The following is a 15,297-nucleotide window of genomic DNA, read 5'->3' as shown; positions in this document are numbered from 1 at the left end:
TCAACCTATTGATCATATCATTTTCAGTGCAGTACAGTGCAGTATTCTTCAAAATATTTGTGGTCACCAGACTGTCAACCTCAATAAGCTAGAAGAACTAAAAAAAATTGAGGCAATCACTTGGGTCAAATTTATTAAGTTAATTTTAAGCATGATATAAAATTTAATTTTAGTTTTTACTCTCCTTTTGAGTGTCCTTTTTGTACCCTATTTGTGGAAAATGCCATAATTTTTGTCCAGAAAAAAGATTGATGTAGCCACTCAAGCACAATGTTTGACATTCCAAATGGATTTTATTTATTGTCTTTTAAAGGAAATACATGATAATGGATTAAAGTTGTCATTTAAAGAGTGCACTTTGTTGCTGTTATAACATAACTGTTATAATATAGAAAGTTATACATTTGGAACATCATATATTCTTGTAAATATGCTTTTACCATGAGAAACAACAGAAAAGTCTGGACTCTTCATCTGCCATGTGCTCCAAACGAATATCAATGTCTTGGGGTAAATTTGGAAACGGCCCTGCCCCAGATTAGCAAGGAATGTAAAACACTCTTATAGAAGGCAGAGTCACAGAGAACTAACAGATCTTATCTGTCTACATTCCTCTTTAAAGGTTGTATCAGTGATTTCAGGCCCAAAAATAAATGTCTAATCTTTCCTAACGATCCGCTAGCTGCCCGCCCCATAAGCATGCCGTCCAAAAACCGCGTCTCTGTAGGCAGCCTAGGCTCTGAGATCTGCACACAAAAACAAATGGGTACAACCATAGATATCATATGTCTATGGGTACAACCACCACTCAAAACCAAAATAAAGTGTTCCAACCAATCACTGACAGGGGCGAGTGTTGTGAGGTTTTGCGCTCGTGCACGGCTGGATGCGAAATCGGAGGAACACCCGCCCCTGTCAGTGATTGGTTGGAACACTTTATTTTGGTTTTGAGTGGTGGTTGTACCCATAGACATCATATGATATCTATGGTTGTACCCATTTGTTTTTGTGTGCAGATCTCAGAGCCTAGGGTGCCTACAGAGACGCGGTTTTTGGACGGCATGCTTATGGGGCGGGCAGCTAGTGGATCGTTAGGAAAGATTAGACATTTATTTTTGGGCCAGAAATCACTGATACAACCTTTAATGTCATCTGGAGACTTATCCTGTGAGGATGGCTGTTTGGAACGGGAAAATCTCTATGCTGCCGAGTTCACTCTCAGACAAAGCACATTCGATCATTCTGTAATACAATAACGTTACAACTAAAACAACACACTGCCGCATTCTGGTACAGTGACGGATAAAAAGTGCTCAGTCAAAAAGATGTGCTGCTGTGACCTTGCCATCATATTTCAGGCCTTTCCCATCAAAGTCCGAAGGCAGGATTTCAGCATCAAACTCCTTGTAGTAGTTCTCCAGCTCATCACCGTGGACAAACACCTTCAAAGACACAATAAGTCAAAATCACGGGAGTCCATCATAAACCATTATTTATACATTCATTATTTGCAATAAACACCATTTACCCTTTCCAGCAGTTTGCTCTTCATCAGGGGTTTGACCACATTGTAGGTGGTGGTGAAGTACCAGGGCTGGTGGATAAAGTGCACTGCTTTGAAACGTGCCGGGAAGGAATCCTGCCATACAGAAACCGAAATTAAATGTAAGCAATTTAGCATATGTAAAGATTGACATACATTTAGAGTGTGTTAACGGTGCACTCAATGTTGTTTTAATGTAATCTTGGAGTTACGCTGACACCTAGTGGCGTAGTTGCAGCATTGCATAGAAGCAATTTTTCAGTTACTGATTTTATTTTAGGTTATTAGCAGGTGGCATAATGTAATAATACCTGTCTTTTTGAATTTCACATGGTTAAGTTTGGTATTTTTAATGCAAAACAAAGAGGTTGAATTTTTATGTAATAATATTTTGATTAAAGGCAAGTTTTATTTTCACAAATGTAGATTTGTTAAAGTTGCTCTAAGTTTTGTGGGATTTAAAAATGATTTGAATTTGTATTTTAATAATTAAAGCAGTTTAAAAAGGAATACCTGAAACTCTCTAAATGATATGCAATATATATTGATTAACTCCCCTTAATTGTAATTAATTTTAGTATTTATTTATTTTTCTCTTTCAATGAATGCTACTTGGATTTATTGTAATAAAAGTCACCTGCAACATGTCCACCATTTTCTTCAGCTCTGTGGGTTTGATGCCGGAGGCTTGCTGCATGGTGAAACCCTTGAAGTTTTCAATGATGCAAAACCCGTTGATCTGTGTCTCCTCGTTTTCTAGAAGCTTCTCCAGGATCACACAATAGGCTCTGAGGATCTGTAGCAAATACAATATCAATACATAAAGCAGGCTTAGTTTTGTGTTTCAGCAATGAAAACATGCCATTTTCTACTATACAAATAAATAATACAATATATTTTTATTTAAAAAATCATTTAAGTAAAAAAAAAAGAAAGAAATATAATACATGATAAATATAAATACAAAAAATGATCAAATATTCAGAAAAATTGTGAAATATGTTATTAAAATATAAAACAATTAGTTTCTATTTACATATATTTAAAGTGGAATTTATTCCTGTGATGGCAAAGCTGAATTTTCAGCATCATTACTCTAGTCTTCAGTGTCACATGATCCTTCAGAAATCATTCTAATATACTGATTTGCTGCTCAAGAAACATTTCTTATTATTATCATTTCTTATTATATTCTTATAATAATAATAATAATATATTATTATTAACTTTCAACAGTTATGTTGAAAACTGCTTAGTATTTCTGTGGAAACCATAAACATTTTTCAGGATTCTTTGATGAAAAGAAAGTTCAAAAGAACAGCATTTATGGGAAATATAATGAACAATGTAGAAGTGTTTACTGTCACTTTTGATCAATTTAATTTGTCCTTGCTAAATAAAAGTATTAGTTTCTTTTTTTTCTTCTTTTTTTAAATGTCACTGACCCCAAACTTTTGAACGGTAGTGTGCATTTTTTTAATACAATAAAAAAAAAGGGAAATCAATCATACAATCATTCTACCAGTTATTTTTTAAAAATCACCTCATCAAAGGTGATCTCCTCATAGTCCCAGTTCTCTATGTTGAAGAGCAGCACCACACGGCCGTATTTATCTCTGCTCGACAGGATCCCTGGGTATCCGGCCTCAATGGTGCTGCGGACAGCCTCAGGGGTCAAGTTTTCAAAGAGCTCAGGGTAATCCCTTCTGAAGCGCACATAACCTTTAAGACAATAAAACCAATAGTAATCTGTAATACCAATAGTCTGTTTTAGGGCGAGTAGCATTCAGGTGGCACAATCATAAACCTATCTGACAAAACTGCTTACCCTTCATGAGTTCATAGGCCCTGTTTATTTCATATTTCCTGGCACGAATGAACCTCACCAGCACGCCATCGGCTTTCCCCCCAAAAGTGTCCTGAACACCTTTAGCAAGTTCGTCTCCAGAATCCGCCTTCTCTTTAATAATACCTCTCAGTTCCTTTACGGCTGACACTCGTTTCTCATCCGTCTCATTTAGCTCATCTTTAGCCTACAATGACATCACAAGTTAAAAATGCAGCATTTGTTATTAGTCAGAATGTGCAAGTATGCTTACTTGTTAGCAGATGCTAGTTCATGTTGTAATTAGATTTTTACATTTTCTCAAAAAATCTTGAGTCACCATGATGCTGGATGTTTGCTAGGTTGTTACTAGGGTGTTTTGGGTGGTCACTATGTGGTTGAAATATAACAATAGCATCGTTTGACTGATAATAGCAAACAATGCTAATAGTGAATTAGCTATAGAAAATTCATGTTTAGACAGCTAAAATGTTGAGTTCAGTGTAATTGAGTTTATATACATTCAAACTTTCGAAAGACTTGCTCACACCTTCTGCACCGTGTGGTCGGGTATTTGTTCAGAGGATCCGAACACCGGCCCGTGATCTTTGACGGTGAGGTGCTCCAGTTTAGCCCTGAGGGCCTGCTCCTCCTCGGACACCATTCGGAATGATCCACTCTACAGAAAGTTATGGAGAAGGACTCATGAAAACAGTCTAATCCTGAGTTTGAAGCAAACACTTTACTTTAGTAGCCCTAATCAATGGAAGCTAGTGTGGGCCAATGCTAAGCTCACTCACATGAATTGCATAAAGCCTTGTAAACTGGGTCTGAGATTGGGGATAAGCCGCTAATGTTCATAGTTCTATCCCTGTACTAAACGGCTTGTTCTTAAAACATTTGTTCACCAAATGAGTGACGGTTTGGAGGAAAGGGGGCGAGATCACGTTGTGTGACATAAAAGGGACTTAAGACTTTAGATTAGTGGGAAATTTAATGGGAAAAGTTAATAAAACAGTTGTAAAAGTTCTCTATTATAATAACATGATGGTTTTACATCTTAATGTGAAAACATAAGACATAACAAAACTGTACTTACAACAACAGCCATTGCTTCAGATGCTCAGTGCAATGTTCTGTGGAAAGAGAGATATTTATCACACAAAAAATGCTTCCAATCCAACAAAAAAGTTATGACAATGGTATCACAGTTTTTCTAAACCATGAGAAATTCTAACAGTTGAGTGACTTTGTAAAACGTCTATCATCATGACAAAGTTGTTCTGCTATACTTAACATTTAAGAAAAACACTAATTACTTTGATTAACCAAATTTTGTACGAAAAAAAAGAGAAAATGTTCATCACTGAAAGTTTTCATTTTGATGTTCAGGACCCCTAAACATGATGATTCCCATTGCAAGGCAGAAATGTATTTCATAAAATGTTATATAAACAGGGAAAAAACAACACATAATAAAGACAACATGCTGTTTCTGAAATTAAATAAATGGCTTTTATATTGTCATCGTACTAAAGGAAAATAAATTATAGAAATGTAATACTAAATTCTTCACATAATATTTTAAATAAGTATATTTACCCACTTTTAGACTAACGAAATACCAAAATAATAAAAAAATAAACAAAACAAATACGGTTTTTTTCGTAATGAAAGATTGTTTTCTTATGTCGTATTGTTAAAATTAGGGCTGTCAGTCAGTATAATATAATTGTGATTAATCTCATGATTTGTGTAGTCTTCAGAAATAAAAATTAAACAATATAAATAATAATTTCAAATATTATTGGTATTACTTTGTAAGTCGTTTTAAACTCACCATTAAATAAAATACCAAAATACTCAAACAAATGAAATCAAATAAAACTGATTTCTTATTATTAAAAGATGGCTTTCTTAAAAAAAAGAAGAAAAAAAGAAAGAATACAAAGTTGACCTCATTACAATCACCAACACTTTAAAAAGTAAGAATTATCCATCCATCATCGTTAATAATATATTAAAATATTCTAAAGCATGAACAACAAAACAAATCCCATGCTATCCTAGGCAGGAATTGACACTTACCTGCTCAAGCCACCAGAACTGAGTGAGGTGATGAACAGGTGGCTTTAATAATTTGTAGTGTGACCCCTGATGGATTAACAGCGTCATATGGGATTATACAGAGCAGATTTGATGTTAATCAGCGAAAAACATTGAGAAAAGGAGCAAAGAGAACATTGACCAATAGCCTGGAGCCAATAGCATCATGGCTCTAATATTTTAATCAAGAGACGCCTTCCCCCACCCCAAACCTTGACTGAAGAAAAATATAGCATTCACAAAGAGAGTGGACAGGAATGTGTCAAAGGTATTAGAGGTTAATAATATTCGAGGTTAAATTAGGAGGATTTGGCAATCCATGGACAAATAAGATTTGACAGCATTCCAGAACCAGTGAAAAATATGTGCTGGTAACGTGAACGGTGTCTGGAAATAGACCTTGAGTTGAGACTTTAAACTCAAAGCTGTGTTCTCACATGTCATGTCAGGATATAGATGTAGGCATTTTCACTAGAATCCGATTAGAAAATAGTTATAGGATAAACAATGCATATATAAGACTCCACACATCAATCCTTTAAGAAAATCAATATAAAATTATAGTCAGCAATTACAATTATTGACAGTAAGTCCAGGATATTTAGGTTAAAAAAAATTCACAAAACGTTATACAAAACATCTTGCAGTTTTTAAACTAGGTAAAAAAATAAAATAGATGGAATTCCGATTTTGACATTTAGTAATTAAATCTTATATATTAATATATAAGAATATGTTTTGCTTTTGTTTTATATTTAGAGAGAATTCTCTATGACTGCTTTGGAATGATACTTATAAATGCTGAATTCAAGAGGGTTGAAATTCAACCCCTGTTGTTGAGGATGGACCAAGAGTTTGGGCCATATATGTTTCATAGGGCACAAATCAGTACTAATTTTTAAGTTGTAAGTATGTGTGAGCCCAGAATGCCTCCCACGTCACTACAATGTTTCCCAGTGATACATTGGCCGGTGGGGTGGCTTTAATCCCTTAAAGCAGGATTTAGCCTTTGAATGTGAGGGTCTGTGTTACTAAAGCAGTGGGATTGCAGCACAATGGTCGTCTCTGTGCAACAAGAGCTCAGTGTCTCAGTTCCACGACTGTTTTGTAAAGGCAATGACACACAAATAGTGGAAAGACAATACATTTGATGATGTGTTATTATGCAGGTATATGTGTAAACTATATTGTTTCAGCCAAAGCAGAATATTTAGACCAATGAAGAACTTTTAAGACCTTGCTTCCATTACATCATAGTTTCAATCTAACCTTTGTCATGTGCCAGTTAAAGCTTACATCACACTGTAGTCCGTGTACAGAATTAAAAGCAAAATACTAGATTCAGGGTTTTGAAATGTACATCTTGACAATACAACTACTGTGAGAGAGCAGAGAAACACCACCTAGGTCAAGAGAGTGACACGATATTCGGTCGGACCAAAAAAAACATATGCTTTTAGTCACAGGAAAGCTTGGATGGCACAAGTGACCCCTGAAGAGTCATTGAGATGGCATAGCAGCAGTGTGAAGCACAAACGGGATGGCGAAAACTGAATTAGGAGCATTGTTACTTTGGGGTTGTCCGTGACAACCTTAACTTAAATTATTCATGTAATCTTTGGGAGTTCCGATCATCTTGAAGACAAATATGAACACTACCTCTGAAATCAAATGATTAGGCCTACATTATAATCCTAAAGAGTTGACGTCACAAGCCAACGATATTATAGATTTACAGTTAAACTCGATTGTGTTTGTTAACATCTAATCATATTGCATACAAAGTCTGCAAAGACACAACATTCAACAAAAACAAACCTGATGCATGTATAATCTACAGCACAAATGACAGTTAAGGCACGGTCATATTTACTGTTATTTGGCAAATGTTCATGAGTGAAATCCAATTATTTCAATAGTAAATTTGGAATTTACATGCTAATCCACATGCAGATTTCACTTGTTCAATTTCGCCACATAGACCGACAGTAATTTCTTTGTATGAAAGCGACAGTGTTTTTTCAGCTAACGTTTGGTCGCTAATGAATTAGTTTAAGAGTAATTTCGTATCCATAATCTTTATTTAGACATTTTTGTATTTAAACTCTTGACATGAAAGTGTTTTCAGGATGAAAAGCATAGTCAATGTAACAATAATGCTATCTGCAACTCCACAGAAAGCATAATTATTGATATCATAACAGGTTGATAACATTGATCATACAAATGAGAAACTCAAAATGGAGTTAATCCCTAAAATACAGACTGTGTAGATTCAAAAAGCTGTTATTAACTTTAAAATCCCTTTATGAACATTATCAACTTTTACAGTCAAAGTTTAAGTTATTAAATAAGTGTTTCAAGTGCAATATTACAGTTCAACAAATTACACTTCCACCTTTCCTTAATGGATGTTAACATGTCAAATTTGAGGTTTAAATAACATTAAACAACAAAGACGATTCCTGGCATTGAGGTTGGCATCGTTATCCTAACTCTTGGTCTCGGACGCTCCAGTCCATCAAACTTTCCGTCCAGCACTGGTCTTCCACCATCAAACTTTCTTTCCAGTACTGGTCTTCCACCATCAAACTTTCCGTCCAGCACTGGTCTTCCACCATCAAACTTTCTTTCCAGTACTGGTCTTCCACCATCAAACTTTCCGTCCAGCACTGGTCTTCCACCATCGAATTTTCCGTCCAGCACTGGTCTTCCACCATCGAATTTTCCGGCCAGTACTTGTCTTCCACCATCGAACTTTCCGGCCAGTACTGGTCTTCCATGTAGTGCTCTATGGAGTTGTCAGGGTTTGAATTACGGTCCGTGTTTGAAACCCAGGACAGGATGCATTTTTCCCACTCGTCCCCTACCAGCTTGTACAGGTCCATGGCAGCACGAGAATCCTCTACAGAGCAGTGACCCATCCTGCCAGTCTGAGAAAAATATCCAGTTTGTCAACAAGCAGCAAGCAAAGAAAAAATGTAATATAAACCAAGCCTGATGTCCCCACTTTATCTCATTAAAATGACCTGGTCTTACCTGTATGGTCCTATTAAGAAGCGTCTGAGCCAGTTTCTTCAATGAGACTTTGCATTTTTCAGCAGCATTATACAACTTTCGCAGCAAGCTACAGGAAGAGGTATCCCTAATCATTCGTGCCGGGACAGAGATGTCAAGCACCAGGAAGTCATTAAATAAGGCATGGCCAACAATAATCTTCTCTTTGAGGATGTTGGCAATCTAGGAAAAAAAAGAGAGCACATGGTGTTATTTCAGTCATATTCTATGAAATTCAGTAGTCGTTTATAAGCAGGGCTCAACAATGATGTTATGGAGTTACATTTAAACGGTATAATATCCAGCTACAACTAGGCTATATTGAAAATCAATAATGTAACTAGTGTATAAAAAGGTATACATATTTTTAAACTTAAAATGCATTTAGAATTTATAGAAATATATAAAATATATTTTAAAATAGCTACCGTAAATTGTAAAAAGGAAACAATATTAAATCCAATATAAATAGGGTATAAATAAATATTTAGCAATATAATAGATAAATACAAATGATATATAAAAAATACTAATAAAAACGAACAAAGTATATATTTTTTTTAACTATTTCAAATAAAATATCTATTATCACTCATTACTAAATTATTAACATGCTACGGTTAGATTTTTTCCTGAGAACCATTACAACCCTACAATTTATTCTATTAATTATTAATAATATCTTTTACTTAATTTAATAGTATTATATAAATATCCATTCCCTTTGTTTTTACATTTTTGTGCTTGGACCAGTGAAAATATCGACAAAGCAATTAAAAATCTGAACTACTGGTCTCAATGAGCCAGCAGGAAAAAAAATCCTTATAGTTCAAAATTACAACACATTGTAAACACACCTACACACACACACACACACAAAAAAGTAGACCTAATAAACCCACAAGAACAGAATACAGGGGTTTAAAGAGAGTGCCATCTCACCTCATTTTGAGCATCCTCAAAAGGCACTGCTTGTGCTAAATGATGTTTTCTAATGCCACTCCATCTTGTGCGGTAGTCTGTGACTGGATGCCGAGGTAAAATATATTTGTCATATATAACACTACCATAATAATTTACAATACTACAGCGTGCCACTTCACTACACCGACCACCAGGTCCAGTGCCGACCATTTCACAGTCCAAAGCTACTAGCCTAGAGTGGTCTATTCCCACACATGGCGAACTCCTGCCACTAGTAGGAGGGCTTGTTTCAGATGAAAAGCCACTGTCCACTTCCCAGCTGTCAGTGAGAGGTAGTGTAGACTCAGCTTCACTAGTCAGTGTATGAGGGGTTATTCTAGGCCTTTTGAATTGCACATGATTTGACTGTTCAGATACAGATTCCAAAACATCTCCATGTTCAACACTCCCCGTCTTGTTTTCCAGAAGCTCATCTGACTTTCTTTTCTTTCCTCTTTTTTGGTCACATGACAATTCAATGGTGGAATCTTTTATTTTATTCTTTTTCCATCGTTTCCATCTTTTAGCTTGATGAGAAGCAGTGGTTGTTTCTTTGTTTGAGGCTGACAAGTTTCGGTCCACACCATGGCTGGTGATGTATTTCCAGGGTAAAGCAGACATTATGTCAGCATGTAGCTGTTAAAAAAAGAAGTTACTTCTGTCAGTAAACATTTGTGGATGATGTAGCATACGTTGTAAGTCATGACATTAAATCTCTCAAATAAATGACAAATAATATCAAGATAACAGTGCAATCTAGCAATCAATCAATGCAGCTAGCAAGTTCCTAAGTTTGATTCCAACTCCAAATTTGATTATATAAAAATTATGAAAAGAGTAGATGGTAATTTAGCACTGGCTAGCTAATCATTTAGCAAAGAAACAACGTAATTTATCGGGTTTACGTGTGATAACAAAAAATACCTGACATAATATAAGATTTTAAAACATCCCGACAAAAAAAATCACTTATTCGATTTGTAAAACCTTGATATTTTCACACAACAGCACCGTTAGCACATACCCTGCTTGCGTACACGTGGACCCGGTTAGAAGCAGGGAGAACATGCCGAGACAAGACCAAAATCCCGCGATTTGATTGGACGGCCCGTTTGGACGGCATTGGATTCTGATTGGTCAAAACAAATGCCAGCACAGAGCTCCTCCCTCAGGATCTTCCAGGCTTGTTTTGTTGTCGAAAATAAATTGATGTAAGGTTGTTTTGTATCTCTGTAACTCGATATGTTAACTTGGCGTTAGAGACCAGATATTTTCTTTCTGAATGTAAGTCAATTAAGTAAATGTTTTACTATGCTGAATAAACAGCTGAGAGATAAATGACAATAGTAACAAAGAACAGTAGGCTACAGTCTGAAGAAATTTGAAGGCTAGCAAGAAACTAAAGTAAAAATAAGCAATAGGCTATAACTCTATATTTGACTAGATACAGAATTCATCGAAAAAAATATTATTATTATTATTATTATTATTATTATTTTACTCCTCTATTATGTGATATTGCATTAAAGTTGTGAACGTGTTTCAATATAGTTTGGCTACTTGGCACTAGCCATACAGCAAAGAAATCCGCTTTTTACGTTTACCAACATAACGGAAATAATATTGCATTATATTACAATGAATAAACTGCTTTTGTGTGGAAACACCTCGTCGCATAACTGACTACAGGTCTGCTTAACTTCAACATATTGGCATTGTGTATTAATTTTAATGTGAGTCATATTTGGGATAGCCTATAGCCTACAATAAAACAGTAGCTGTTTGAAAATTAAATATGGTAAAAAATTGTGTGACAGGAACGATTCGTTTTACTTAGGTATTACACATTCACTTCGGCTCAATTCGGAGTAGTGTAATCACTGAGCATAATACAAAGTTTTAGAAATGCGTTAAATGTATAGGCTAGTTTGAACCTAATCTGCCGGTTCAGTTTGGATAAAGAGGTGCAATGATATGATGAAATGTGTGCATTTGTGAACCCCTTGAAATCAATAACCACAAAATAGCTTTACAGCTACAGTTTTGTAATGATAAAACATTGTATAAATGTAGCATTGTGATGTTTTGCTTTTCTGATTTGTTTTACTTCTTTAAGTTCTTCGGACTGGTTGTTCAAATGAGCATTCTCCTGGACTGGATACCATTGGCTGAGGACTGAGTTTTATGTGCTTGTGTGTCTGACCTTTTTTCTCTGAATGAAGTTTTATCATGATGATCTCAGCTGTATTTTGCCTCTGAATCATGAACACTCTGCTTGTTTATTTCTTTTATTTCCCAGACCCAGATGTACATCAGGGCTTTTCTGGATAACATGAGTCAACAGGAAGTCAAGGCATATTTCTTCCCTCTGAGATCACCGAGGATGATCACAACAACAATAAATATTATTAAATGGAAAGTTCAGCCAAAAAGAAATTCACCCTCAAACTTAAATTACTTTCTTCCTTCCATGGGACACAAGGAAAAATTTTGAATAAAATAACCTACTGGTTGTTTTTTTTTCGATACAGTTATGAACTGAACAGGAATTTACATATAATTATAATAAATGATTCTTCAAAAACTTCAGAAAGAAAGTCATATGAGATGGATGGAACAGCATGAGGACGGCTGCAAATCATGATACAAAACATATGACCGAGCCCCCACTAGATGGCCTTGTCCTTCTTCAAACCAAAGCTGTTCACTTACACTGATTGGATGGACATGGGCCAACCTCCTGAAATCACAATTAATCCTCTTAGAGACAACAAAACTCTTACTCGCCCAATCCGCTGCGTCTTTCCAATGTGCCCACCCTTTTCTCCTCTCTCCATTTACCCTCCCCACTTTTATGAACCCACTGTGTGGAGAGATTGTAATCCAAGTGGATTACACTGTAAATTGGGTGATGGAGGATTGCACGCTCTGCAAGTGAATCTCAACTGCACTAGTGTGCTTGCCTTTCGTTTGATTCATATATTATAACTGGGATTAAATTGTGCCAAGAACCATGGTACTTTGGAAAACACCTTTCAGATGTGATGCTTTGCAGATGACATGATGGAGAGAATCCTAAAATATTGAGATCATGTTTGTCTGATTTGAACAAGAAGGAAGAAGGACTTAATGATAGCATTAAGTGGATTATTTGGATTATCGGTATCATCCCGAATATGAGAAGCATTGATTACTCAAAGCAGCCCATTGGGAGTTTGAGAAGTTTCTGGAAGATCTGAGCATGATTAGAAGTCTTCTGGCGTGGATCTCAAGGCCCTCCAAGAACTTTTGGATGTGCAAATTCAGTTGATGAGGAGCTCAGAAAGGTCGTAAGAGACTTTTGAAACCATTTAGGCCAACATGAATGGAAGTGAGTGGAATGGAAGTTGGGTTTTAGTCGTCTTACTGGAATAGTGGATTCTTTGAAACGCCGTCTCATGACTTCACCATACAGATGTGGCTTTTAAGCGTAGATGTCAGCATCATGTGTCACATCAGAAGGTCTTCCTGGGTCACATTCCTCATGGTTTACACAGGCTGGCTGTGTATTTGTACACATGCTCAAATGAAGATTCCACCTGAAACGTAAGATTCACCTTAATTTAATCTATTCCATCCTTATAGGCAAATCCCTGTTTCATTTTCAGTGAAAACAATAGATGTTAAGTTTGTTTGATGTATTTTTGGGAAAAAGTTACTATTTATTATATAATATTAGGCTACTGTTTTGTTTCTATTGTGTTTCTATTCTGTTACTGTCCTGTTTTATTTGATCAATGGTTTGGTAGATACTTGTAAGACCAGACAGACTATTATAGGGTCTAATTTGCTCTGTGCCATCTTCAGTTTCATGCACATTAGAAGAAAGGAGGAGAAATTGCTCTGAGAGTTGTATGATAATTTTTAGTAATTCCCTGATTGCCTGAGTTTGTTGAGGTGTAAAATTCAGTTCTCATGAGGCTTGGAAGTCGTTCAGTGCAATAGCAGATGGCAGACACTTTGCGACATACACAAGCTAAGCAGCTGTGAAAATATTTTAAGGTGGAGATGCAAGATATTTTGAGTGTGTATACACAATTCCTTCATTACTAATCCAGAAATTAATCATTTTGTAATTAGTATCTATATAATTTATATAATGATTATATGACTTTAAATATAAATAAATAATTAAATTATTATTGAAAAGTGTAAACTATTTGTATAGTACAGCCAAAAATGAACATAAACGAACAAAATGAACAACAACTAGTAGGTAAATATCCTGACTTGAAGTGGCTCTGTTTGATACACTCATGGATCACACCAGCTCGTTCACAGATGGCAATACAGGCCACAGGCCCTGTGCACAAAGGAATATCACTGGATTTGAGCTTTTGAGTACTGATAATGTTATTTTCATGCATAAAAATTATAGTTTTATAACAATATGTGTACTAGACCAGCTCAGCACGTAACACCAAGCATATTTCATGACTAGGCCAGTGCATCTGTGTTTTAAGGATTTATTGCTGAAAACTGTTTTTCTCTTGACCTTAATCCCAATGTTTATTTTTAGATTTTTTGGATTTATATAACTACAACAATTCAAGGACAAAATAGTTCCACTGCATTTAAAAAAAAATAGTGTCATTAATATTTAAAAATAGATGTATTAATAATATAAAGTTTGGAAGTCTCTTATGCTCACTAAAGCTGCGTTTACTCAAGCAAAAATACCGTAAAAACAGTAATATTATTTCAGTTTCAAAAAAATGTTTTCTACTTTTGTATATTTTAAAGTGCAATTTATTCATGTGATGCAAAGCTGAATTTTCAGCATCATTACTCCAGTCTTCAGTGTCACATGACCCTGCAGAAATCATTCTAATATGCTGATTTGCTGCTCAAGAAACATTTCTTATTTTTGTCAATGTTGAAAACAGTTAAGCTGCTTAATGTTTTTGTGAAAACTGTGATTTTCCCCAGGTTTCTTAAATGAAAAGAAAGTTGACTGAATAAGTAAAATTTGTTTTCAAATAAATTATTTTATACAGCACCATATTGCACTTTTATTCCTAAATTTTGCTTATGCAGGGGAAAAAAAAAAAATCTTCTTGGTTGCTTCCTAATCGGCTGGGTTGTCCTTGATTCCCTGTTGATTTCCTTCTCTGTAATAGTATCAGTATCCGCCACATTGCCAAGCTATTAACACAATTCCCTAGCCTTCGTGATGATCCCAGACTCCTTCAGGTCAACAGAGATTCTTCAACATAAGACTGATGACGTTAAGACAGACTGACCAAGATCTCAACTCTTATGACAAAATGCTGACAAGGCTCTTTATATGACTAACCACAATGCTCCATTTGGTATTTTGTGCCCTGTACATCAAGCATGACAGAGATGTTTTATTATAGACTGTATATTTGTGGAGTTTATATCATTTACAGTGACCTCATATGCACTTTTAATGTAAAGGATTGTTTGAGTTTGGATTGCAAAGTCTCCATTCACTGTCAATGGTCAAAGATCAATAGATTACTTGGAATCCTATCAAGTGATTATGGGCCACCTGCAAACTAAGACAATTATGTATATTTATAGACCGAGAGATGGGGGGGTTGATCAAAGCAAATGTAGACATTTGTTTAATAATTTTAAGTTTACCAGGGGAATTTCAACTATATTTTTTTGCTGTGTGCCTACCTAGCTAACACCCAGGGAACGTTCACAGAACTTTAGTTATGTTCTGGCAAGCTTCTTTTAAAGTTATGAATAAAGTTTCAGAATATTTATAGATCATTCGAAAATGATGCTCCCA

The 15,297-nt window shown here is 35.4% G+C and overlaps 3 protein-coding genes across 8 annotated transcripts in view; 1 reads left to right on the top strand and 2 right to left on the bottom strand.

The window, feature by feature from the left end:
- Positions 1 to 319: 319 nt before the first annotated feature.
- rlbp1b (retinaldehyde binding protein 1b) lies at positions 320 to 5,478 on the bottom strand. Its single transcript, XM_077209908.1, has 9 exons — positions 5,457 to 5,478; positions 4,468 to 4,504; positions 3,919 to 4,047; positions 3,372 to 3,576; positions 3,087 to 3,265; positions 2,181 to 2,339; positions 1,529 to 1,639; positions 1,141 to 1,442; positions 320 to 614 (listed from the first exon to the last, which is right to left on the bottom strand). The coding sequence occupies exons 2-8, from the start codon at positions 4,477 to 4,479 to the stop codon at positions 1,314 to 1,316; spliced, it is 924 nt and encodes a 307-aa protein (XP_077066023.1). The 5' UTR covers positions 4,480 to 4,504; positions 5,457 to 5,478; the 3' UTR covers positions 320 to 614; positions 1,141 to 1,313.
- Positions 5,479 to 7,536: 2,058 nt separating this feature from the next.
- On the bottom strand, positions 7,537 to 10,632 carry isg20 (interferon stimulated exonuclease gene). Of its 2 annotated transcripts, none has more exons than XM_077210750.1 (4): positions 10,519 to 10,632; positions 9,474 to 10,130; positions 8,514 to 8,714; positions 7,537 to 8,407 (listed from the first exon to the last, which is right to left on the bottom strand). In XM_077210750.1, the coding sequence occupies exons 1-4, from the start codon at positions 10,615 to 10,617 to the stop codon at positions 7,961 to 7,963; spliced, it is 1,404 nt and encodes a 467-aa protein (XP_077066865.1). In that variant the 5' UTR covers positions 10,618 to 10,632; the 3' UTR covers positions 7,537 to 7,960. The 2 variants fall into 2 exon arrangements, with proteins under 2 accessions (XP_077066865.1, XP_077066866.1); XM_077210751.1 differs by having other exon boundaries at positions 10,482 to 10,577.
- A 28-nt stretch (positions 10,633 to 10,660) lies between these two features.
- Positions 10,661 to 15,297, top strand: part of cacna2d4b (calcium channel, voltage-dependent, alpha 2/delta subunit 4b) — a 32,033-nt gene continuing 27,396 nt past the window's right edge. For 2 of the 5 annotated variants that reach the window (XM_077210745.1, XM_077210744.1), the window contains exon 1: positions 12,360 to 13,079. In XM_077210745.1, coding sequence (XP_077066860.1) covers positions 12,949 to 13,079 — 131 coding nt within the window. In that variant the 5' untranslated portion in view covers positions 12,360 to 12,948. Of the gene's footprint in view, positions 10,779 to 11,610; positions 11,687 to 11,793; positions 13,080 to 15,297 lie in introns of those variants that run through there. The other 3 variants (XM_077210748.1, XM_077210746.1, XM_077210747.1) reach the window with 3 other exon arrangements.

The sequence above is a fragment of the Siphateles boraxobius genome, unplaced genomic scaffold, assembly GCF_051911475.1.
Source record: "Siphateles boraxobius isolate OS27281-9 unplaced genomic scaffold, OSU_SipBor_1 65, whole genome shotgun sequence".
Classification (NCBI taxonomy): domain Eukaryota; kingdom Metazoa; phylum Chordata; class Actinopteri; order Cypriniformes; family Leuciscidae; genus Siphateles; species Siphateles boraxobius.
Note: the sequence above shows the minus strand (reverse complement) of the source record. Positions and strands in the feature narration are given on the sequence as shown.